This window comes from Carassius carassius, chromosome 25 (assembly GCF_963082965.1).
Source record: "Carassius carassius chromosome 25, fCarCar2.1, whole genome shotgun sequence".
Classification (NCBI taxonomy): Eukaryota; Metazoa; Chordata; class Actinopteri; order Cypriniformes; family Cyprinidae; genus Carassius; species Carassius carassius.
Genome location: NC_081779.1, coordinates 5178888 through 5203146, shown reverse-complemented (window position 1 = coordinate 5203146; position 24259 = coordinate 5178888). Strand labels below are relative to the sequence as shown.

Here is a 24259-nt window from a genome sequence, read left to right as displayed (position 1 = left end):
TAAACAAATATGGTGAATTGGAACGCTTCATCTAAAATCTAGATATTATTTTAGACAAGAATTATAAAAAATTGTATAATCATTGTTAAGGAAGGTGATTGGGTGGAGATTATCTAAATATCTATGATCTTTATCTGGTTTGGGAATTAAAATGATCAAGCCTTGACTATATGTGGGGCACAAAGATCCATCTTCAATAGATTCAGTAGGAGCATTAAATAATACCATTTTCAAATCATTCCAAAAAAAATTATAAAAAAATATCCTGTAAGGCTGTCGGGGCCAGGGGATCTGTTTGACTTAAATTTCTGAACTGCTAGATTGAGTTCCTCAATTCCTAACTGTGCATCACAAAGATCTCTTAATTAATTGGAATACAATCCAAGGAATAAAATGTAAAAAAAATTCTTAAAAGTCATCACACTCTTTTTTTCTAATCTACAAAAATAGGATGTGCTTTTCTCTCCCTCCTCTATCCATTTGGCCTCTGATCGAATGTATGCACCTTTAGCTTTCTTGATGTATAAGTTATCCAATTGTGTTTGAAGAGAAATAAATTTACTTTTTCCAGTGCTAAAGTGGATTTTTACTACAGTACTTATTAATTTCAAATATTATCTTGTATTCATGTTGTCTTCTTAATTTGGCAAGCATTTTACTATAGCCAGGGGCGCTGCACAAGATCCCGGGCCCTATGCATAGGCAGTCCTAATGGGCAACCCCCCCCCCCGAAAATATATATTCCAGACTTTTCAAGGGCCCTCTCTTCCTTTGGGTCCCTGGTAATCAGTACTGGTTTTACACCCAGTCCGGCACCCCTGACTATAGCTTATAGAAAATTCACAAATTTTAAATTTAAGAAACTCCCATCTAGCTTTATGAGACGTGTAAACCAAAATAATTTTGTATGTTCGGCCAGAGACAGTTTATAAGACAGCCTGAAAGGACTTTGGTTCGGCTCAAGTGACGCGCGATTGAAGGCGGGATGCAGTAGCTTGCTTCTGATTGGCTGTCGCCTAGTTACCATGGAGATTGACAGCGACCTGGTTCCATAGAAATAACTTAAACAAGAGATTTTTATAACTTTATATGTTTCCATTTTTTTGTTTCCATACAAAACATTACAGTATTTATGTGAGAATTCGCTATCAAGGAAGAAAAAGACGAGTTAATTATATTCTAAATGATGTGGGCTGTGGTATTTCCTTTTCCGTGGGACGGGCTAAAACCGCGCATGCGCAGAAGAGGATGCGCATAATTTTTGGTTGTAATGGTGAAGTGAATTCTCTCTGAATCAAGGGCTGTGGAGGGTTTTATATCCACGAACATCGCCCAGTTTCTAGGTCTGGTTTCTTTCCAGAGCCGCTTAAGTGAACTGGAATAAATTTTTAACACATAAATATGTGATAATTTCCGATAAATATGAAACTACAGAGAGTTTACACTGAACATTAAAGCGAATATGTGAACAAGAAGCAAGCGGGTCAAGTTTTGTTTTCAGTTATGTGGGACAATATCCCTACACAGCGAGCGTTACCGCTTCAAAGCTCAGAAACCGTGTGCAAGGAGAGCTAAACGCCTGTCTAGGCTTTGATATCGAACAAGGATAAACAATCTAAAACAAGGACAGCCTGTATTTTTCTGCTTTCTTTTTGTCGAGGGACGCTAGCTTAGCTAAAGCTAGCCGAGAGGCGCGAGCGCAATGAGCTGCTCGAGGTACCCTGGAAACGATCAGTGATGCCGTCGTGAAGGACAATATCGTTAAAAAATTGTTGTTGTTCTTTGGTTTATATACTCTTGGATATATTTCGACGCGATTCGGAGAAGCCACGGGACCGGGGATGACTTGTGGATAACCTCTGCGCATTAAATCGAGTGCGCATCTTTGTTTTGCTTCACTCGTACTCTCCCGTCTGGCAAGATTTCACACTTTTACCCAACACTGAGCGGTTTGTGCTGTTCATGTGCTGGCTTGACCACTTAGGTCCGCGTCTCCGGAGGACAGAGGTATGCCTGGATCAGACCGCCTGCATGGGACCAAGAGAAAGGGTGAATCGCTCTACCATCATCAGCTGCAGGCGGCTGGCGGCGGGGAAGGTCAGCCCGTGCACGCAGGCTCCGGGAGGCATCCCACCAAGACGACGAGCTCGGTCGCTTTTTCCAAGCACAAACGAAATCAGTCCAAACACGAGGCCGAAACCGGCTCCGCATGCGCTGCCGCCGCGCCTCCAGCAGCGGGCGCCATCAAGCCTCTGGTGGAGTACGACGACATCAGCTCCGACTCGGACACGTTTCTGGACTCCCCCGCCACCGGGAAACCGGCGGAGGGCAGGGACGCCGAACGCCTAGAGCGGTCGGACTACGATGAGGCAGGTGCGAAAGAGAACAGGACTCATAAACACAAGCGCTCCCGGAAGAAGTCCAAAGACCCATATTCGGTCAGGAATTCTGCGGAGGTGGCAGAAAGTAGCGGCGGTAAGAAGAGCAGTAAAGACCGGGACAGAGCGAATAAAGAGAGCCGGAAGAAGGCTAAGGAGAAGACTAGCTCAGCTGCGTGCCTTGCATCCACATCCAGACGTTCAGGTGAGTCAGGAAGCAAAAGGTCCGGCGACACTCTCCCATCAGGCGTGGTGCAGTCCGCTGTCAGTCTGGGCAGCAGCGCCTCCTCCGCCTCCTCCTCCATCAGCAAGGAAAGTGGCCGCTCGTCAAAATCTCGCAAAGACAAGCGGAGGAGCGAGGAGTATGAGGAGGACCGGAGCCATCGGAAGGCCGCCAAAAGCCACAAAGGGAAGGATCCGTCCAGGAGACTCGGAGCGGACAGTCCTTCCACTGCGGAACTCGAGAACAGCTATTCCTCCAAGCGCAGTCCGTACAGGGAGCCTCCCAGGCGGAGCGGACAGAGATCCGAGAGCCCCTATCGGAGGAGGAGGTCTTCAAGCCCCGAGAAGGATGGAAGTCCGTATGTGAGCAGAAAACACTCACCTGGCAGTCCTTACGGCAACCGACGCTCATCCAGCACTAGTCCAGTGTCCAGGTGAGCGAGCACACACACAGTTCTGAGTCCATGTGATTCAGTCTTTCCAGAGGCTTTTAGACACGTAGGAATATTATTGCATCGTAAATGTCAAACCCAGTGATGCTTATTTTATAAGATAGGATGACTTTTACATGATTTCATGTACACGTTAAATGTAATTTTTTTTAAATTACTTTTAGCATCATTTCTTTGCCAAAACTATAAAAGCAATTAAATGAATCCACTTTAAATGGTATTTAAAAGCATACAGTAACATTGTGCACGCGTCATGTGAGTCATAGGCTGACAGGTAAGTTAACACTAACAGTTTACGTTTTTGTTTGCATTGTGCTGAATGATTTTCATTTCATAATTCATAATTTTTTCTTTTTGTTGTATTTTATTTTTGGATTTTTTATTTTATATTTTTAATTTATTTTAATAACTGACCAGTGTTTTCAAAGTGTTGTATTTGAGTTGGTTTTAATTTAATGTTTATCTATGTTAGGTGGATATTATACTGTCCATCAGTGATCATTATACAAATTATTTTAAGCATTACACAAATTTATTGAAATTACTTGTTTTTTGTCATAACATAATTAAATATTCATTGTAGAAGATTAATGTATTTTACTTGTGTAAAAAAAAAAAAACATTTATACCCGCTTACCAGCATACTAATAATTTATAGATAATACCTTAAATTGTAGCATTCGTAAGCTATCAGCACATTTCATTAAGTAATTTTCAGTTTATAGCAGCAGATCATGTTATTACTGTGTTATCTGTTAAAAGTAGAGGTGTTTTATATTTATAGCATGATATTCAGTCCCAATGGATTTTATTTGGACAAAAGCATGTATAAAATTTTGTGCATCAGACAGTCATCTTTGTGGCATTTAAAGTTTCATATTTGATTGTGAAAAAAAATTATTGAAGATGTGAAAGATGCATTTGTCTTTACAGCAAGTCAGTTAATATTAAAGTTGGCATGAAACGAAAATTCACCTCATCTGCTTTCGAAATGAATGTTGTTGTTTTTTTACTGTGTATTAATCAAAATGTCACAACTGGATCATCTTTCTGTCGACATATGCAGGTCATGTGTCTCCAATCATTTAGATTAATGAAATCTAATTTGTACACCCCTTAAAGGGATACTCCACCCTCAAATGAAAATTGTCATTGATCACTTTCACTTCGTTCCAAACCTGTAAAAGCTCTGTTCGCCTTCAGAACACAATTTAAGATATTTTGGATGAAAACCTGGAGGCTTGAGACTGTCCCAAGTAAATAACAGTGTCAAGGTCCAGAAAGGTATGAAAAGTCGTCGTCGTCAGAATACTCCATCTGCTATCAGACATGCAATCTGGGTTATATGAAGCGACGGGAACACTTTTTTTTAAGCAAAGAAAACAAAAAATAACGACTTTATTCAACAATTCCTTTGTAAACGGTCTCCTCAGTGCCTCTCCATATCACCGTATGCTCTTCTGTGTCCTCCGCGCCACAAGGATGTGCTGTTTTATTTCAAATCAAAGCTAAATTCTTGTAGAAACGGCGCATCCTTGTGGCGAACAAAAATTCTTCTCATCACTGCAGTCTTAAATTTGTTCTCACATAAGTGGTCAAGGTCACACTGTGATGTATCAGTGTTCTATTTATTACACTGCTTCAAATGATACAAATTTAAAGGTTAGAGCTCACCAAACTTCAACTTCGGAACCCAGCGAAATCTGAAATTTCTTCACAAGAGCTTGCATTTCTGCTCTCCCACAATAGAATGAAAAGTGTAGTGAACACCACTTCGGGTGCTTTCACACTAGCACTTTTGGTGCGCATCCGGGTTCGATTGATGTAAGAGTTCGGTTCGTTTGGATGATGTGAACGCTGTCTTCCGTACTCGGATGCGCACCCGCGAACCGTACCCGAGTCCGTTTAAAAATGGTGGTCTGGGGTACGCTTTATGTGAACTCTGGTACGGTTCGCTGCTTATGTGAACGCAATCGTACCAAATCGCGGAAGTGAACCGCTTTTAATGACAAATTATTTGATGAAAATGTGTGTTTGTGTGTGTGTTTCACTCACTTTCCTGATGAGCGTGACTGACGCGCTGCAAACAGAGAGCTGTATATCTCATTTATGTTCGCCTTCAACGTTCTTTAGAGCATTTTCAGTACATTCGTAAGACAGACGCAAGTGCCGTTATGTACCAAGGCTTTATAAACAAAACGAACAGTTCAAAAACATAATGCATAAAAGTGCAGAGTAATGTTATGCATTTGCCGCCTTCTCCTACGCTGTCGTTACCAAGCAACGGGGTAAACAGCTGTTGGCTTGATGACTCAAGCGAACCGCGGTTCGGACTCAAATATTATAATATGAACACAGTCCAGCAGGGGGAGGGGGGAGCAACCAAACTCGGGTTCGGAATAGGCAAATTAACCAAGTGTGAAAGCACCCTAAGATCCCCGCTGTTGCAAGGTCACGTTCATCGGTTTTAATTTTTGAGTGCAACACAGCATCTTAAAATCTAAATTCCAACCGATGCATAAAACTATGTCCCGCTCTACATTTTTTTTTTTTTGATAATCCTTTACACTCAAATGTACGGTATGTCACAATACAAAAGGAAAAATCTGTCGCTACTTCAGTTTCATTGTAACTTTGAGGAAACCCTGTGTAATTAGATTGAAGCTTTAAATGGGATGTTTACATTTATTTAGTTGTTTTAGCAGGTTGACGTGACCGATTTGAAAACATATGTTTTTTTTTCTCCTCAGGCCTTCTGTTCGTTCTCGGAGCCGTTCTCCTCACTACTCCTCCTCTCGCCGCTCCTCTTCACGTTCTCGCACTAAGAAACATTCATTATATTCTGGAGGAGCCAGCAGAGGCTCCTCTCACAGCAGTCGACCAGGCAGCCGCTCCCCTTCATCTTCACGTTTACCGATCACCTCCAGCCTGGGGGCCGAGCTAACGCGAAAAAAGAAGGAACGTCAGGCGGCCGCCGCCAAAAACTCCTCCTCCCTCCGCCCCAACACTTCTAACGTCTCAATTGCGCCGGTGAAAAACACTGAGGCACCGCTGCCACTAGAGACGGCCCCACCCCCAGAGCCTCAAAGACCGCCCTCCCCACCTCCAAATACTGTTGCGGTGGAGGAGCCCACTGTGGTTCCTCCGCCACCTCTCCCATTATCCAGTCCACCTCCGCTGCCCCTCTCATCTCCTCCGCCTCTCCCGGCAAACTCTCCTCCTCCTCTTCCTCTCTCATCCCCTCCACCTCTTCCTCTGAACAGCCCTCCACCTGCTCCTCCACCCTCAGCACCTGCTACGCCTGCTGCTTCTCGCACGAAAAGCCCCAAACAGAAACATACGCAAAGTCCCGCACAACTGATAAAGACCTCCACACTTCCACCTCTTCCCCTGCCGCCAGTTCTTCTGGGAGACTGCAGAGACAGGTGAGTCCTGATCAGACACACTTTATAGGGAAACCCTCAAATATTCTTTACACAAGTAAGAGAACACAGACTGTATTGTGTATTGCAAATGCTCTTACATTTCTCCGGTGTAACAAACTTCAGTGGTCGAGGGTAAAAGATTTGATAAAGTTTGTCATTTAACTGGATGTGAACTTCTAAAATTGGCATTAAAATGAAGTCACCCTATCTATTTTCTGAATGCATTTTATAGATCCTTTTCTGATTTATTTATCTGTGCATGCGTTTCATTTCTTTAACTTTGTAAATGATAAACTTATTTTTTTTCTAATGCATTGGTAACCAAGTGAAATAAGTTAATTTACTGAAAATAAAAACTAGAACTGAAAAAAAAAAGTTGAATAGTAGTATTTAAAAATGAATACAGATGTTTATACAATTAATTTAAAAAAATAATTTAAAAAAACTAATATTTGGATTAAAAAATATGAATTAAAGCTCAAATTCAAAATATTACAATTATGGTAGTATATGAAAATACTAAAATAACTGATATAGAAGTAAAGCGTTTCATCAAAACTTTAATCAGTTTGCTCATTCTCTAAAAATTGACCTAAAAAAGTTTGCTTAAGTCCCTTGTGGAAGTACTGTTTATTCAACTCTACTTGTGTTGCACTTTGTTGTCTCATACAGTTTGAAATGCAATAATACAGAAAATCAAGCTCAGCGTAGCGTAGCTTGATGCGTTTGTGTTCACATACTTGCATTCAGTAAGTTCTGGTGACCTGAGACCTTGTTTTAATCTCACATCAGGTGCCATTTTGCCTTGCTCTTCAGGTTTAATGTCACACAGAATATTAATAGCCATAATTATTTTACTGTGGTGTAAAAAAAAAATTTTATGTTTAAAATTAATGACACTTCCTTCTGATATTTGGTTATCTAATGCAACAACATTCATATATTTTAAACATTGTACAGTGGCCCAAGTATTTGGTTACTTAAGCTATCGTAAAATTGTTAATTGGCTCCATTTTTACATGTAGCCTCTTGGTATATATGCTTGACAAATTACATATTTATCCTAGATGAATGTGAGTATGTTTGGACTGTAGGGAGTGTAAGCGGAGAACAGGCAGTTATTTCCTCACGGTGTCTGGTTGCACTAAATGCAAACAGCTTTGTTGACAAAAGCTGACATTAACTACACCCAACATTACACAGACACTGTTAGTGTGCATAGCTTATTTCCTCTGTTTACATTTTGTGAGAATTCCATGCAAGTGCATTGAATTTAGTTTTTATTAGAAGCTATTTATTGCAGTTATGCCTGTTAATAGCATTGTATGCACCGTTGTTTATACTTACTGTAAATAGCAATTACTTGGTGTTACTTTCTTTTAGTGTAAATATTCACTGTTCTTATTTCCCTGCCAAAACCTTACCTGATGGAATGTTTAAGTAAATAGACAGAAAATGTGAGTAGTGCTTTTCTGTGCAGAATTTGCCATCATGAATTTGGCTTTTCCACAATTTTCCATGTTTTATATATTGGCGCATAGATTTGTTCAAACACTTGTATTAGTTATAAATTCAGTTTTAAATTATATGCATGTTAGGGCTGTGCAAAAAATCGAATGCGATTTTTCATGCACATCTCACCAGTAAAGGTGCTCCTGTGACTAGTAGTATATATCCAGCATGTGCGTTAAAATGAGGGTTGCCAGGTTTTCAAAACAAAACCTGCCCAATTGCTTCTCAAAACTACCCCAATCGCGTTTCGTTCCAGGCCGATAAAATACACAATTTTGGCGGGGTTCCCTTAGTAAAATTTGCATTTTAGTGGCTATATATCAGGTTATTGGGATTGGGGTCGCTTTGACATTCGGACATGAAAAACAACCACAAATATATGTATATTAAAAATTTTTCTTTCTTTTAGTCCAAAAAAGAGCGTTCCTTTCCAGAAGTCATCACGAAAGGACAGGGAGAAAGAGAAAGAAAAGGAAAAAGAAATCAGGACACGCCTTCTCAGTGAGTTGCCCCTCCCTCCAGTTCTTCCTGGAGGAGACCACTCCCCTCCACAGTCCCCTGCTCGAGAATCCCCACTGCTTCTGCAACCAACCTTCAAGAAGAGACCAAAGTAAGTGTCACTGCGGTCATCCATCAGGGCATTTCTCAAGATGATTGTGTGACATTAATAGTGTTAATTCTGTTAACAAAAGTGTGACACAATGTTCATTGACAATCTTTTTTTCCCATGACTGAGACGAGACGACAATACGGTCATTAAATGAAAACTCTGACTATATCACTGACGATAAGAGACAAGACTAAAATTTATTTAAAAAAAAAAAAAAAAAAATATATATATATATATATGTATGTATGTTTTAATAGAGAAACATACTTGCAATTTGGAATTATTGGAAATACTGTTAGGAATATTACTGTTAAAGAATTATTTGTTTGTTTTTGCCAGTTTTCATAATGTAGACAGAGAAAGTGCATATCTAAGTCTTTGATATTAATTTATGTATTAAATGGACTATAATAAATCAGTATGAGGTCAAATAAACCATTCACATGTTTTAAAAAGCCTTAATTAGCCCTTACAAAGATTTAAAGCAGAATGTCTTAAAGTCACGACATTAGATGTTCTATGCATTGTTAAAAATTAATATTGTCCTCAGTATTTTTGTAAGTTGTCCAGTTCTTAAATCAAGATGTATAAGATGTATTTCCTGCAAGATGTAGGAAAATAAAAACAATAAATAATTCTTGTTTTCTGAGAAACGAAACAAAATTAAGTGAGTTGATCCTGAAAACCAGAACAGATCTGGCAGGTTTAGATTTTTCTGACTCCATTGCCAGATATTTGTTTTCTTTTTATCCTAAACTCCCTTAATTTTTTTGTATCAGTTTCTTATAAAACAAGAATTATGTTGTTTTGCATCTCCAGTAACAAAGACGTATATAAAAGAGCAATATTTTTTGGCAGTGTGATCCAAAGGTAAAGTAAAAGTTATTTCCATATTCGAGTGGTTGTGAGCAGAGCAGTTTAAGCCTAAAGGTTTATTTTTTAGATAGTATTTTAAAACAGTGATGCTAATAGAACTCATTGTGCATTTAGAGAACATACTTTTAATAAAATTAATGTGTCCTTGCTGAATAAAAGTATTAATGTTTCTTTTGAACCAAAGATTTTTGAATGGCAATGTATGTTTTTTGTTTATTATTATTGGTAAGGGTTGAGAAAAATCATTATCACAGTTATTACTTTAGTCATGGGATGCTGGAATGCTTCATTATGGTTTTGGAAAATGGTAGAATGAGAGAAAGTGACTTGAAAAATTGCAGTTTTTTCTCAAGTGTCTGTCAAACGTGTGCAGGATTTGCTGTCCTAGATATGGAGAGAGGAAGCAGACTCAAATTGACTGGGGCAAGCGCTGTGTGGATAAGTTTGACATCATCGGCATCATTGGAGAAGGAACCTACGGTCAAGTGTACAAGGCAAAGGACAAAGACACAGGTGTGTTGTTTAAAGGGAATGAATACGAGGGAGTGGAAATGTTATAATGCACTCCAAAAAGTTAGTTTGTTCCTTAAAATAGAAATCATTTTGTAACATTGAAAATGTCTTATACTTTTGTCAATTAAATGTATCGTTACTGAATAAAAGTGTTAATTTCTTTCAAAAAAATGATTCTTACCCCAAACATTTGAACGGTAGTTTGTTTGCATTGCTTTAAGTGCAGAATGATGTCCTCTTAATGAGAAAAGCTGTGCTTACCTTATTATCCTCAGTAATTACACCACACCAACTCTGTGGGGCAACTTTTAATGCTTAAATCAACAGGTTTTCAATCGTGTTTTTGAGAAGACGGACGTGTTGACAGCATTCTGTTGTTTTGGTTTCTAAAGGAGAGCTGGTGGCATTGAAGAAGGTGAGATTGGATAATGAAAAGGAGGGTTTCCCCATCACTGCCATCAGAGAGATCAAGATCCTGAGACAACTCAACCATCGCAGCGTCGTCAACATGAAAGAAATTGTCACAGATAAACAAGACGCACTTGACTTCAAAAAGGATAAAGGTTTGTTTAAATGCATTTGCATGTTTATACTTATTTATGTATTTTGCATGTGCAGTTTTTTTTGTTATTAGTGAACACATTTTCTTCTTAGAGAGCATATTTGTGGCCCTCTCAAATTCCCTGAAACGTTTTCATTTTCTGCCCGCACCCAGTCATTTTCTAAGCCTACCTCGATGCATTAACCTGTATGTGTTTTTTGGCATTAGGTGCATTTTACCTGGTGTTTGAGTACATGGACCATGACCTGATGGGGCTGCTGGAATCGGGGCTGGTGTCTTTCTCCCAAGAGCATGTGCAGAGCTTCATGCGTCAGCTGATGGAGGGATTAGATTATTGCCACAAAAAGAACTTTCTACACCGAGACATCAAGTGCTCCAACATCCTGCTAAATAACAGGTACCAGTTTGTGTTTTTAAACATTGCATGATGCGGTCTCTTATTAGTGTCATACAGATTTACATGTTGTCTGTTCAGCTACACTGCCATTCAGTTTCATTTAAGAAATTAATCATTTTATTTCTGCAAGGATGCATTAAATTAATAAGTAGACGTTTAGGCTGAAATTTACACTGGCAGAAAAAATCTGATTTTTTTTGCCCACGTCTGCCACAGGTTGGAATTTGATGCACGCATGTAAACAGAAAAATCTACACGAGATCCAATTTTTTTGCATCCAATCTGAGCCGTTTCCGAATGTGGTTTTAAATCAGATACATATTCGATATCTGGACATCCAACCTACGTCGAAACACATATCTGATTCCCCTGTAGAACTCCCAATGCGAGGGCGATGCATTTTAATGCTGCTGTGCTTTATGTGCTCGCATTTTATTGAGATGGAAACTTTAAAAAATTGCACATTCAGGAGCTGGTTTTCAACCTCTGCCCTGTGAATTTTATAAATACAAGAGCTTCTCTACTAAATGCTAGATTATTTTTCTCAGCAATGAGGTGATAACTTTCACTTGTTTGCACTTGTCTCTCTCTCCCACTCTCTCTCTTATTATGCCAAATGAAAATTACCGTTATTTTCTGTCATTTATCCATTCAGTGAGATCTTGACCAGCAAAACATCCATGACAGCCATTGTCCATGCTGGCAAATAATGTGACTCGATGTGAATTATATAAATAATTTTAATAGCATGGCCACTCAAAACCCGAGGATCTATCATGTGTGATCACTCATAATCATTTTGGGTGGGAATTACACCGATATGATACCAGTCATGGGCCAAAAAAATCAGATGTGGTCAAAAGATCGGATCTGTGCATGAAGACATGCAGTGTAAATGCAGCCTTCTATATATATTCTTAACTAACCGTGTGCTCTCTGAAATAAATGCTTGAGTCAATAAAAAACTTTTTTTTTTTTTTTTTTTCCAAATCATTGATGTTATGTACTGATATTTAAGCAATACTTGCAAATATTTGCATTTTTTGTTACTAATCGAATGTGGCCCTGTTTACAAAATAATGTTAAATAATATATTATGCATGTCTCCAGACTGCGACTAAATAGTCGCATTTTGCAACCTTTTTTCCTGCTGGTGCGACTAATTTTTTTTTTTTTAGATCTGCCTTGTTGCAACTTTTAATATAATTGAATTGAATTTGTAAAATAAGAAATTAAATTTAAAAGCATATTCAGCTGTAAAATAAACAAATACAACCCGAATTCCGGAAAAGTTGGGACGTTTTTTAAATTTTAATAAAATGAAAACTAAAGGAATTTCAAATCACATGAGCCAATATTTTATTCACAATAGAACATAGATAACGCAGTAAATGTTTAAACTGAGAAATTTTACACTTTTATCCACTTAATTAGCTCATTAGCTAATTAGCTAAAAAAGCAAGCAGTTTTGAAAAGATTCAGCTGGGAGAACATCTAGTGATTAATTAAGTTAATTGATATCAGGTCTGTAACATGATTAGCTATAAAAGCTTTGTCTTAGAGAAGCAGAGTCTCTCAGAAGTAAAGATGGGCAGAGGCTCTCCAATCTGTGAAAAACTTTAAAAACAATGTTCCTCAACGTCAAATTGCAAAGGCTTTGCAAATCTCATCATCTACAGTGCATAACATCATCAAAAGATTCAGAGAAACTGGAGAAATCTCTGTGCGTAAGGGACAAGGCCGGAGACCTTTATTGGATGCCCGTGGTCTTCGGGCTCTCAGACGACACTGCATCACTCATCAGCATGATTGTGTCAATGACATTAATGCAAAACCACATACTGCAGCTATAACAACAGCATGGCTTCGTCGTAGAAGAGTCCGGGTGCTCTTCTACGACGAAGAACCTTTCACCTATAGAGAACATTTGGCGCATCATTAAACGAAAAATACGTCAAAGACGACCACGAACTCTTCAGCAGCTGGAAATCTATATAAGGCAAGAATGGGACCAAATTCCAACAGCAAAACTCCAGCAACTCATAGCCTCAATGCCCAGACGTCTTCAAACTGTTTTGAAAAGAAAAGGAGATGCTACACCATGGTAAACATGCCCCGTCCCAACTATTTTGAGACCTGTAGCAGAAATCAAAATTGAAATGCATAAAATTGTAAACTTTCTCAGTTTAAACATTTGCTATGTTATCTATGTTCTATTGTGAATAAAATATTGGCTCATGTGATTTGAACGTCTTTTAGTTTTTAATTTTATTAAAATTTAAAAAACGTCCCAACTTTTCCGGAATTCGGGTTGTATTATACCAACAGTAACATCTTTGAAATGTTAACATTAATGCTATCAATCGATTAAAAACTAACTATTCATTTACACATTTTTTATGTAATTAATTGCATATTAATATATTTTATCATAATTTCATATTGAACCTCCAAATTAATGAAGAAATAACATAAATATTATATATTTTAAATACGGTTTAATGGCATATTTTTGCTAAGTAGCCTACTGTTAATGAAGGCCAGTATCATTGATACTAGAATTGTTACTGATATCTCGATTTAATAAATTTTCCTTAAATTTTAGCCAGTAATTATAGCTTTTCAACATTACCGTATAATCGAAAACCATTATTTTTAACACTTAATTGACTCTGAGAAATGACTAATTTAAATTAAAGTGAACTTAAAACAGTCTACACATAAACTATAAATTGTATATGTATAAACTATAAAATGAATATAAATGAATCTTTATTCACACTACAAAAGTTAATTTTAGTGACTTGAGTAGTTGAGTTATTTCTTTTGTTTTTTGTTTTCGTTCTTTAATTTAGATCAATGAAAGACTTCATCAGGTTTCACTTTAAACGCAGCGATATCTCTTTAATGACCAATAGCATGGTCATTATACTCGTTTAAACTAGAGTTGAGGATATCTCATAATCCCCTCACATGAACGCTTGTTGGTGAGTATCTTCCTTTTCTTTTTTTGGCTATGAAACAACAGCCTGGGCCAGTGTTGCCACCTTGTGGACAAACTAATTAGAGCAAAACAAATTGAGGTGTGTATGCGACTCTTCCCGGGCGGATGAAGATGATTGGCAGGCCGCCAATTGAATAGCCCTGACTTAGAGATTTTGGAAAATGCATTACATTTGCCTTATTACTTTTTTGTTTGTTTCTTTCTTTTTACAGTGGTCAGATCAAACTTGCCGACTTCGGTTTGGCTCGTCTTTATAACTCTGAGGAAAGGTTAGTAAATGTCGGGTTTCTCTATCTTACTGTAGGTTTACACAAATTTACACCGTTCAGCTTGAAAGTTTTTGTAGATTTCATGTGATTTCAGAAACAGGAAACATGATTGGTATTGAAAATCTTTGGTGTATAACACTAACTTGATGGTCATTCCCAGTCGGCCGTATACTAATAAGGTGATCACACTGTGGTACCGCCCTCCTGAGCTGCTACTGGGAGAGGAGAGATACTCACCTGCTATTGATGTCTGGAGTTGTGGGTAAGAGGTCCTGTGTTTCCCATCTCCAACTTCTCTTAAACACCAACTGCTGTTCATGTAAAAATATTGTTTGGGTTTCTTTTTGCTGTTGTGTAAAGGTGTATTTTGGGAGAACTCTTCACAAAGAAACCAATTTTCCAGGCCAACCAAGAGCTTCTGCAGCTTGAGCTGATCAGGTATATTGCTCACAATCTCTGGATATAAATGTAGTTTTGCTCTAATGCTGAAGAAGGGGAAAGGACTTTGTGAAATGCTGTTACACTCCATCTGTTTTGTGTTTTGTTTTGGTCAGTCGTTTGTGTGGTAGTCCGTGTCCTGCTGCTTGGCCAGATGTGATAAAGCTGCCGTACTTTAATACCATGAGACCCAAGAAACAGTACAGACGACGCTTACGGGAGGAATTCGCTTTGTAAGTTCAACCTGATTTTTGAAGCACTTCCATCATTCTCTAAAAGATTTTAATCTTTGTTGAAAGAAGTCTCTCACTGCATTTATTTGGTCCAATGCAGTAAAAACAGTAATACTGTGAAATATTGTTTATTGATTTTATATTGATTTTAAAATGTAATTAATCCCTGTGATCGAAGCTGTATTTTCAGTATCATTATCCAGTCTTCAGTGTCACATGATTCTTTTGAAATTATTCTAATATGCTGATTTGCTGCTCAACCAACAATTCTTATTATTATTGATATTGAAATGGTTGTGCTGATTCATATTTTTATGAAAACCATGATACATTTTTTTCAGGATGATTTGATGAATGTAAAGCTTGAAATAACGGCAATTAATTCAAATGAAAATGTTTTGTAACATTCATACATGTCTTCACTGTCACTTTTGATCAATTTAATGCATCCTTCCTGGTAGTATTAGTATGAACTTCTTTAAAAAAAATCTTACTCACGCCAGACCTTTGCATGTTTGAACAAAACAAAAAAAACCATTTAGTTTGTGCATGATTTTTTTTTTTGCCATGGTTATGCTCCTGTATATTAAAAATGTATACCTCTAATGCAGTGTAAGTTGTTTTGGATATGTTTGCCAAATGCACAAATCTATCTATCTTTTTATTACTGTTAACTGTACTTCCTTTATAATCACAATGTCTCTCTCTAGTCTGCCCACCTTTGCTCTCGACCTGCTGGACCACATGTTGACGCTGGACCCCTCGAGGCGCTGCACGGCCGAACAGGCCCTTGCGAGCCAGTTTCTGTGTGATGTGGAGCCCAACAGGATGTCACCACCTGAGTCAGTGCAAACACATCTTATGTGATTTAAATAGTTTTTTATGATGTCAATGACATTACATTTGTGAAACACTTCAATGACATTAAATTTCTGCGCTCAACGATTCTGTGCGTGATGTACGAGTACTGTCTGTAGCCTATGTGAGTGCAGCAGTGCATCAGATTAAAAGAGCGATTAACTTAACTGTACAATAAGCTGTTTAAAATACGCATTCTCCTGTTCAATTTCGAGCGTCCAGTAATATAATCGCAGATATCTTGTGGAGCACTTTCAGAGTATGCATTTATTTGTAATTTTAACTGTTTGGAAACAAGAGTGTAAATGTGGAAGTCCTTCAAAGATTTAGTACCCCGGTTGCGCCCTCTATAGGACCAGCGACTAGTTGACTTCAAGCTTAAAGTGTCATGGCAGAGCATTGAAGTCAACTAGTCGATTAGTCGTGCAACCCCTAATTTGTGATAGTTTTTGTTGTAATTATGTGGCCTTTTTTTTTTAGTTTGCCTCATTGGCAAGACTGTCATGAGCTCTGGAGCAAGAAGCGGCGGCGGCAGAGGCAAAGCAGAGTGCCCGAGGATTTCCCTGTTGCCAAAGTTCCCCGAAAGGAACCTGCAGGACCTTCAGGAGGGGAGAACAGCCGCCCACTGCCGAGCCCACCCCCACCACCCTCATCTGCCCATCCTGCACCGGCAAACATCACAGCCAGTGAGCTGGAAGGTGGGCCATGACTTGACAGGAAGCTTTGGATTCTGTTCACCTAAACATTACAGGCAGGTAGTTAGGGTAACTAAACTATTCAGGTAGGCACATCTCCAGAAGCGGGGCAGAGTGACCTCTTTTTTTTTTTTTACTGGTCATGCAACGAAATTAGGTTCACCTTACGGTCACCTTATCTCTACAAACGTGAGTCTTGCATCAGCCTTTATCATTTTAATTATTTGAATGTGAGGCTGTAGTTTTTTCTTTATTTAATTTTACATCATATTTTAATTTTATTATATATTTTTAACTTTTACATAGTGTTCACTTATGTCAATCTGTGTTTTTGAACCAGTATAATCTCAATAGATTTTACTTAATAAATTTCCACTAATTCACTTTTTTCACCTTTTTTTTTATCACCTTTTTGTTACTTTGCTATTAAGTTCATGCAGATTACCTTGGTTATGATTGGCTAAATGTGATAATTTTTTTTTGCATATAATTGCATTTTTACTATGGCAGTCATTATTGTTGCTGCATCGCCCTTTTTTAATAAAAGCCTCCAGTACATGGACCCTTTCCACAAACTGTGATGAAGAGTTATTAGCATGGTAAAACTAGTAAAGTTTTCTTTTTAATAAAAAAAAAAAAATTACATATTTTCTCTATCTTGGCATTAAATTACAGAAAACTGGTTAATTCTGCTATGTGACTGTTTCTAATACAATGTCTGAGAAAGTGATTTTGACATCTATCTTTTTTGACCAACGTAATCAGTCTCTCTATTTTTGTGGGAACTCAAATTATATTTGCAGTTTCAATTTAACACTGTAAGTTTACCCTGCCATGATGACGTCTATTTCTAAAAACTATTTCTATTTCTAAATTTGAAAAGGGTCCCTTTTTACAGTACAGGTTCAGTATCATCATCTTCCTCTCTTTCCAGCTTCCTCATTGTTTTAAAACTGTGCAGCCAACTGCAGTTTGTAAATGGAAAGGCGAGAATCATCCTGTCTTCCATAAACGGCAATCAAATATAACCACTTCTTCACACAGGTTTGGGAGCCGCAGCAGAGCAGTTGAACCAGACCGAGCTGGCAGTGCTGCTGAACCTGCTGCAGGGTCAAACAGGCAATCTAAGCATCCCGCAGATGGCGGAGTATCTCCGCAACTCATCCTCTGAAGCCTCCACCTCAGTGCTCTCCAGAACACCCGCCGCCCTCTCCACCCCTGAACCGGACGCGGCACAGCAGCTCGAACTGCTTAGTCATCTCTCCACCTTAATCCAGTCCTCTAGCATCCCGCAGCCGGCAGAACTCCCGCAGGACGACCAGGCCGGCCTGCTCACGCTCCTATTGGAGCAGCTGATAAAGGCCCCAGCGCCGGGGGCGGAGCAGGCAGACGAAAGCAACGGAGTCCGGCAGGATGAGGGTACGGCACAAGGCGGCTCCGCTTCTGTCATGAGCGGCGATCACGAGGGCAAGTGTTAAAGTCTATGGGGGGTGGGGCCTGAGTAGTCGAATGCTGTGATTGGCCTGCAGGCCAATTATGTGAGACCCACCCACGTCAAAGAAACCCATATGCATTTGTTGTAGAGATTTTTCTCTTTTTTTTGTTGTTGTTTTCTTCCTAATGTCTTACAAAGGGGGAAACATTTAATTAGTTAATAACGAATAGAGAAATAAATTGTCATGTTTATTTGAAAGTCCAGATGTTTATTTTCTGCATTTCGTGAACTTACATTGAGTTTTACATTCTTGCAGTATTCAGTTGTATTTTTAAAGGAACAAAAGAGCCCAAGAGCCCCGTCTGCTCGCTCACTGCTTCGGTGCCCAGTGGACATTTGTGTGCAAAAATCTGCTCACAGACAGGACGGGAGAGCTCTTCATCTATTGGCACACACTGCAAGTCCTCCAGAGATGATTACAGTGTTTGCGTTAAATTGTCACTCTCTTAAATCCAGATTAAACAGTCCTAATAAAGAGCCATTTGGGACACATCTCTATTTATGTGCCTCTCTTCTAATACATGCAGAAAACAACTCTTAACCGGAGTAAGCTAGGTAACATTTCTGACTGCTGACTTGCACGCATCATTTAGCATCTTACTGAACTGGTTTAGCACAGTTGGGTGAATCTTAAAATTCTGTCAATAATATGACCGAATCATATTTCACTCTGACATTGAAGAATTTATATAGAATTAATTTTTTTTTGTTACTGTAATACATAACATATATTTTATATCTGCATTACAGTAGTACGAATATCATTTATATATACATTTACTGTAATGCAAAATATATAATATACATTTCATTACAGTAAGAATTTAATTTATGGAAAACATTTTTAATTAATACTATTATAATGTATAATTTTATATAGCACAGTAGCCTACAATTTGTTCATTTAAAAAAAATTAAAATACAGAATAATTTAAGACAAAATGAATATAATTGGGAAAAATCAGGAAGATAAGTGAAACATATTTTATGGTAATGAGAGGTGGAAAATGTGCTCATTTAAATTGATATAGTTTTAAATTTGATTTATTTGAATTTATTATGCAGATGTCAAGTACAGTAAATATAAAAATAAAAATTGTCTTCAAGCAAAATGAATGCATTTCTATGTTGATTTTCAGGGTGAAATGTGAAGCGAGCATTTTCTTGACATTTAAAAGATGCATCCATTTATTTGTGAATGATACCGGTTCTCGTCCAAGAGATGCTCTATAGCTTTTGCTTTGTGTAACTCGGCTTAATGAAGTCTAATTAAGCTCGACTGCCCTTGTCTTAATGACTCACACCCTCCAGGTCATTTATGTACCAGCTCAAACACTTTTATTTCCACTCTCAGTTCCTCATTGGTCGTTTTCATTTCTCTCTTCCCTCTTTTCACATGGTCTTTGGGGTCTGTGAATACACAGTGTAATAAAGCCTTACTGTGAGATGAGTGTCAAATAAATCATAGCTATACTGCAGATTTTGTCCTCCCACTTATCAATATTTGCTTTGATGCAAAAGGGCTATTGTTTGTTTTTCACTTTATATTTGTGTTGCATCTCACCATCAATTTGTTTCATTAATCAAAGTCTGTACTCTTGTAGCCATCATCTATGTATGTGAACATGATGTTTACTAGTGCAAAAGGAACTCATCTAGTTTGATAGTTTATTGTATAGTAATAACAGTCTGCTTATATTAAGACAAACTACTGCTACAATATAAATGCACAAATAAAAGCTAAAATCAGTTTATAAAAAACACATTCCACTAGTTCCTGTAAAAAGAAAAAATGTAGCATGAGCTCAATCACTCCCACAAACCCTTTTTTTCACATATGCATCTCTAGTTTTAAACTCTCCTGCTGTGATCTTCTAGAATATCTCTCACCTCAACATCTATTTCAGACCACTAGGATTTGGTTGATTCAGTGTCGTTTCGAAGCACAGAGGTTCAAAGACTGGAGTAAACAACTGCATTTTTAGCTTATGAATAAGTTTGCTGAGACTTACTGTACGCAGATTGAAAAGTGAACTATATTTAAATTATTTTCCCCACCCCGTATTTAAAATTGGATGTGCCACTGCCATTGTTCAAAAGCTTAACGTGTGTGTGTGTGTGTATGTGTGTGTGTGTATATATATATATATATATATATATATATGTGTGTGTATATGTATGTATATGTGTATATATATGTATGTATATATATAATATAATTTTTTTCTTAAAATCATAAATATCACTATGACCCATTTATCTTTAAGATTAACGACTTAGATGTTTAAAAGCTTCAACTCTAGCTATGTGTTATTACTGAAATAATTTAAGCGTAGTCTGAAATTTAAACAGTATCAAAAAAAACTTATGAAAACTATATGAAAAGTTTGTTAGATCTTATTTAGCATTTTAAATGTATGCAAATCTTAGAAGACATTACAACAATGGTTTCATAACCAAAATATTAATGAATGAAAGTCATGAATAATATACATTTAGATATTTCCCATAAACAAATGCAGTTTGTCCATTCAAATTCATGATAAAATACAGTGCTGCGAATGGTACACCATTCCTGATTGCTTCTTTTATTGTAAATGTATTATTATTAATATTATTGCTGCTGCTACTTCTATTGCTGTATAGAGGTCTTTAAATATGCAAGTTAAAAATAATATTTGCATATTACTTAGCAAATTTACCCTACATTTGCAGTGTACTTTAAATTTTCTTGGAAAAGAAAAAAAAGGTAGTTAGTGACTGCAACCAATCACTTTTTAAGTCTGTGTTTTTTTTTTTTGTTGGAGGAGTTTTATCCCACACCTCCTGCAGAACTGCTTAAATGATGAATAATTGGTCGAGTGAAGCATGGATTCATTCAGGTTGACTCCTATTAGCTTAAGGATGGTCCAACTGTTTTTAAAGCGCCTTAGCCTTGCTGACGTGGGTGCTTGCTGTTGGCTCATTGTGTTTTATTTAAGTGTATCTTAACTCTTAACATCTGAAGGATGACTATTTTTTCGGATCCAGATCAAAACTTTATTTTACTCCAGAAAAAAATCATGAAAGTCTTATAATAGACACAAATTACATCAATTTATTATCTTATTTATAAACACATTTGAGATGGACATCACACTCCCTGTAATAATGTATTAGACTGCTTTGCAATAAATAAAGCAACTGAAGCATTAGAATTATCATCCGGTCAAGGGTCGTGTTATATAAATCTAGCATATAAATTATAAGTTACATAAATCTAGACTGCTTTTTTTTTCTGTTGCTGCATTAGCAAAACCCAAACAATTTGAAAGCATAATTTGACCATTATTACACAGCTAAATTATGCTGATTTTATTATTATTTAATATTACTCATACTAATTATATACCTTTTAAAAAAAATATATATATAACTTCATGAAACGAGTTAAGTTTATACTCGTATACTCCATAAGTTAGAGAGTTTTCAAAGAGATAGTTAAATGTTCATTTTATACATTTAACAGAATTATATAAAATGTGCTAAGAGCAAATAAAGCTAATATTTGCTTGTAAGTGAAGAATAATCCCTTAATGCGGATTCATATTTTCATATGTGCATTAATACGGCTCCATTTTAATTCCATTTAGATGTAATTATTATTTTAATTCTAGTTCATTACAAAATCATTATTTGTTCATCATTCAAAATTAATGATGACCATTTATAAAAAAAATATTGTTCATGTAAATTAACAATAAACAGTGTAGTAGTAGTAATAAGCTTGTTATTTATTGCTTATCAAGTTAATATTCAATAATCCAGATAAGTGCAATTAAAGGGTTAGTTCACCCAAAAAATTAAAATTAGGCTGTTTTACACACCCCCAAGGCATCCTAGGTGTATATGACTTTCTTCTTTCAGATGAATCCAGTCAAGAGTTATATAAAAAAATTGTCTTTGATATTTCAAGCTGTTTCATGGCACTCAGCGGGTGTTGCATGCATCAGTCCAAAAGAAGTTAAATAAAAAGTGCCCATCCATTTAAAAAAAAAACAACCATCACTAATTAAAAGTACAAAACGAGGATTTGTAAAGAAGAATGTCAGAGGATTTCGATATAAACCAAGAGGGGACTGGTTTTCCTTTGCGCAAGTAAGGAAACTTTGCTCCTGTAAACAAACGTTGGTATTCACGAGACTCAGCGGCGCATGCGCTATACTGACCTCATACAAAAATGCATTGATTCGCCACAGGAGGCCTTTGTTCACCCCTTTTTTGTTTTTTATTGATGGGCGCTTTTATTTAACTTCTTTTGGACTGATGCATGCAACTTTGAGTTGAGTGCCATGAAACAGCTTGAAAGATCAAAGACAATTTTTAATATAACTCCCGACTAGACTCGTCTGAAAGAAGAAAGTCATATACGCCTAGGATGCCTCGGGGGTGAGTAAAACAGCCTAATTTTCATTTTTGGGTGAACTAACCCTTTTTAACATGTTTTTGTAGTATAAAGCCAAAATCTGAAGTTTTACCCACTTATTCTTAGTTTATTAAAATTAAAATAAATGTAAGTTCTCTTGACTTATTAGGGTTTACAGTTTAGTAATGTAATGTATTGCTTAAATGTTTTAATATTTATTGCTATAGCTCATGTATGGAATTCATTGATCATAACATTTTGTGTCTCTTTTTTTCCTGGCAGATTCTGCAGTAGTAGATCCAGAGGCAACAGGCTCAAAGTCTGCAAAACACACTCATGACATTACATCAGATGTAGCTACGACCCTGCTTCAGCTCATCTCCCAGCAGGCCTCGGAGAACAGACATCCTGCTACAGACCTGTGCCCTGGACGTGGACCCTCCTCTCCACCGAGCGCCACCTCACCACCGACTTCCTCTTACGCCCCCTCGCCTGCCGCGGACCTGCCAAACGCTGCTCCGGAAACTCAGTTCACCCAGGACCAAGACTTGCGGTACACCCTGGGAGGAGCCGCCGGCCCTTCCTGAACCCTTCCCCTGATCTTTTTGTTCGTTGACATTTTTACTTAATGTGCTTTAGCCGTTAAACTTCTGTTTACCACATATTAATATATTTCTTTCTCCCGTTAAAGGAAAAAGTGAATGTTAAAGGAACTGTTCTTGAATGCGAATGGATGATGTTCATCCCTCCCAGAGATGTGTTTGGAGGCCGTCTTTTCCCGCTTCTCCACAACGGTCAGTGAGTTTTAGCCATGTGCGATTTCTTTGAGGGCTGCGTAAATGTCTTAAATCAAGCTACTTTCTTTCGTGCTGATATGTGTAAAGCAAGAGACTCGTTGCAGCTTGTGTTACTTCATGTTTTCCAATACAAAGGCACGAGGAGAACTTGAAGTCATTTGCAGAACTTAAGTGAGGCCTTTGTTTTCAAAAGATTTGTAATAGCTTGTGCATAAGATGTGTTCTTATTTTGATTTTTGGTTGGGGGGGGGGGGTGTATGTCCTCATCCAAATGTTGTTTTCAGGATGTTCATTTAAATCGAAAGCATCTTCGGGAAGACACTGAACTGACTTGAATTTTAGTGCCAGAATTGCCCGTTTTGATTTGACTACACCAAATGTACATGTTGTAAACTGATAATAAATGAAAAATGTGGCTGAGTAATATTTGTCTGGTACATTTAATCTAAGTATATGCATGTCCATTTTTCATACACATTTATATGCATACTTTGAACATTTTGTAGAACTATATTACATAGGATTTCTGAAGTGCATGCTTGTGCAAAACATGCTGCCATAATACTAGGGTTTTGTAGATGAATGCCATGACTTTGCTATGCAGTGGCGATGGTGTTCTGAGTGGTTTTCAGTATGTTGTTGTGGTGACTAGGGTGTTCTGAGTGGTTTGACACCAGTTTTATTGTCTAAGCACAAAAATCTGATTAGCAAAACAATGCCAAATCTCTTGGAAATGTAATAACACCTCTACAAGACGCATGGTTTGAAGCACACTGAAAGAAGAGAAATTGAGAACATTTGAAGGCAAGTAACATTTTTTTTTTTTTTGCAATTTTCTAAATACTTTAACAGTTATAAAGGTTATATATATATATATATATATATATATATATATATATATATATATATAGTAAAAACATTCATGCCTTAAAGTTTAATACAAGAGAAATTGTTTTAATAAAAAAAATAGTTCCTGTTCTTTCAGGCAGTTTCTTGTAGATGCCAATTGGAGATTTGGGACACTGGCATTGAGTGCTGTTAACAGAATGGCTCAGATCGAGGGATTTGGGACGGTCAAGGCGTGCACTTGTCAGATTTCATCTGTAAGCAAATGCTGC

General features: G+C 37.4%; 1 protein-coding gene across 2 annotated transcripts; it reads left to right on the top strand.

The window, feature by feature from the left end:
* Positions 1-1225: 1225 nt before the first annotated feature.
* Positions 1226-23565, top strand: LOC132103974 (cyclin-dependent kinase 12-like). Of its 2 annotated transcripts, XM_059509104.1 has the most exons (15): positions 1227-3034; positions 5803-6477; positions 8399-8599; positions 9849-9988; positions 10381-10551; positions 10758-10947; positions 14164-14220; positions 14381-14482; positions 14581-14658; positions 14775-14891; positions 15602-15733; positions 16230-16447; positions 17489-17863; positions 22627-22897; positions 23036-23565. In XM_059509104.1, exons 1-15 carry the CDS (start codon positions 2010-2012, stop codon positions 23043-23045), a joined length of 3762 nt encoding a protein of 1253 aa, XP_059365087.1. In that variant the 5' UTR covers positions 1227-2009; the 3' UTR covers positions 23046-23565. The 2 variants fall into 2 exon arrangements, with proteins under 2 accessions (XP_059365086.1, XP_059365087.1); XM_059509103.1 differs by having other exon boundaries at positions 1226-3034; positions 22627-23565.
* Positions 23566-24259: the final 694 nt, after the last annotated feature.